The 1589-nt window shown below is 71.6% G+C and overlaps 1 protein-coding gene across 1 annotated transcript; it reads right to left on the bottom strand.

Annotated features, from left to right (window-relative positions):
- Positions 1–281: 281 nt before the first annotated feature.
- Positions 282–1502, bottom strand: MNEG_14668 (RPM1 interacting protein 2; the record flags this gene model as incomplete). The annotated part of the gene is made up of 3 exons (XM_014036861.1): positions 282–540; positions 840–979; positions 1422–1502. 3 exons carry the CDS (start codon positions 1500–1502, stop codon positions 282–284), a joined length of 480 nt encoding a protein of 159 aa, XP_013892315.1.
- Between the last annotated feature and the right edge of the window lie 87 nt (positions 1503–1589).

Raw genomic sequence — 1589 nt, 5'->3', positions numbered from 1 at the left:
AGGTAAGGAAGGGAGGGGCCGGGGCCGGGGGAAGGGGAGGGGTTGTGTGCTCGCTCGCGCGTGCTCGCGACTGGCAGAGGCGTGTGTCAGGCAAACTCCAGGGTGCCATGCCAGCGCTTCCCATCCAGAGGCCGCAGCCCGTCGCACGTCGCTCGCCGCGGATTCAGTCACAATACAGACACATGGTAACCCATGTGCGAGCAGCCCCGGAGGCGGGCGTGCGGGCCGCCACAGGACGAAATCGCGGGGCCAGTTCGAACCGCCCGGCCGGCGGCGCCCCCTCACCTGAGCAGGACCTTCCCGCCCTCCGCTGCGACCGATGCCGCATCAAATGCAAACAGCAGCGCCCGCCGCCACCCGAGCCGCCCGGCCATCGACGCCAGCGCGGCCGCGGCGGCGGCGTCGGCGAGCAGCAGGAGCAGCACCAGGGCCAGGGGGCGCAGGCGGCCGGCGGCTGAAGACGAGGGGACGGCGAGCAGAGCCTCAAGCCTGTCTTTGGCGGCGCCGAGGAACAACCGCATGTGGCCGACCAGCAGGAACCTGCCGGGATGCCGGGCGGGCGGTAGGGGAAGGACACGGCCGGTTTGATTGTTGCCGGGGGCAGGGGTTTCGCAGCAGCTGGTGGGGGGTTGTTTGAACAGGAGGTGCAGCCTTGAGCGGATAGTGCGCGTCACATCAACCAGACCTGCCAGCTAGTGGCCCCCGCGTGCGCGGTGTGCACGCTACATATGTCAGAGTCTCGATGCGGCTGCCGCGGGCCCCACGGCCCGCCTGGCTCGCCCCACGCGCCTCCCATCCGTGCCGACCCACGGCCCTCCGCTTTTCGCGGAATGACTCACCAGCAGAGCCACAGGGACACCTCAAACAGGGTCGGCACCATGACCGCCCCGATGAAGACGGCCTTGAAGACGACGTACTTGACTAATCGCTCGGTCAGCCGCGACGCCTCGCGAGATGACAGCGTCCCGAGGAACAGCCGCTGCGCGCGCATGATGCAGCAGGAGGGGGATGGGCGGAGAATGGGGCGAGAGGCGGGCGCGGGTGCGGGCGGCTGTGGCTTCGTGGGGCGGCCGCCTTGTATCATGCTTTTGAGCTGGCAGGCGTGGCCGGGCTCTGCTCCTGAATGCGAGCCACGGCGCTCAGCGGCCATGGTGTGGCGGCAGGGGCGCGGCCTCGCGCGGCGGCCGCGGCGAGGGTCGCCTGCATCCCCCCTCCCCCCCCGCCAGGTGGCGCCGGCTGCAGCTTCAGGCAGCCTCGCTCCCGCAGCTTCCCGGCACGCGGCCCCGCGGCGGACGGGCCTCTCGCCGTCGGATGCTCTGGCACGCCTACCCTGACCCCTTGTGGCCGGACGGCCGCGCCCCAAAAACGCCGCGCCGCGCTCTTCCCCCACCCCCAAAACAGCGGGCACCCCAGGCGCCCACCGTCGAGAGCGTCGTTGCGAGGCAGTAGACGCTGACGCCCCAATTCAGCGCCACAAACAGTCCGAGCTCGGACTGCAGCATGCGGCCCGCCACCAGCCGCGCGTCCGCCAGCGCGCCGCCCGACGGCAGCCACCACAGCGCACCCGCCAGTGGCGGCGGCGGTGGGGG

Source organism: Monoraphidium neglectum (assembly GCF_000611645.1).
Source record: "Monoraphidium neglectum strain SAG 48.87 unplaced genomic scaffold scaffold04669, whole genome shotgun sequence".
Classification (NCBI taxonomy): domain Eukaryota; kingdom Viridiplantae; phylum Chlorophyta; class Chlorophyceae; order Sphaeropleales; family Selenastraceae; genus Monoraphidium; species Monoraphidium neglectum.
This window is presented reverse-complemented; position numbering and strand designations above follow the sequence as displayed.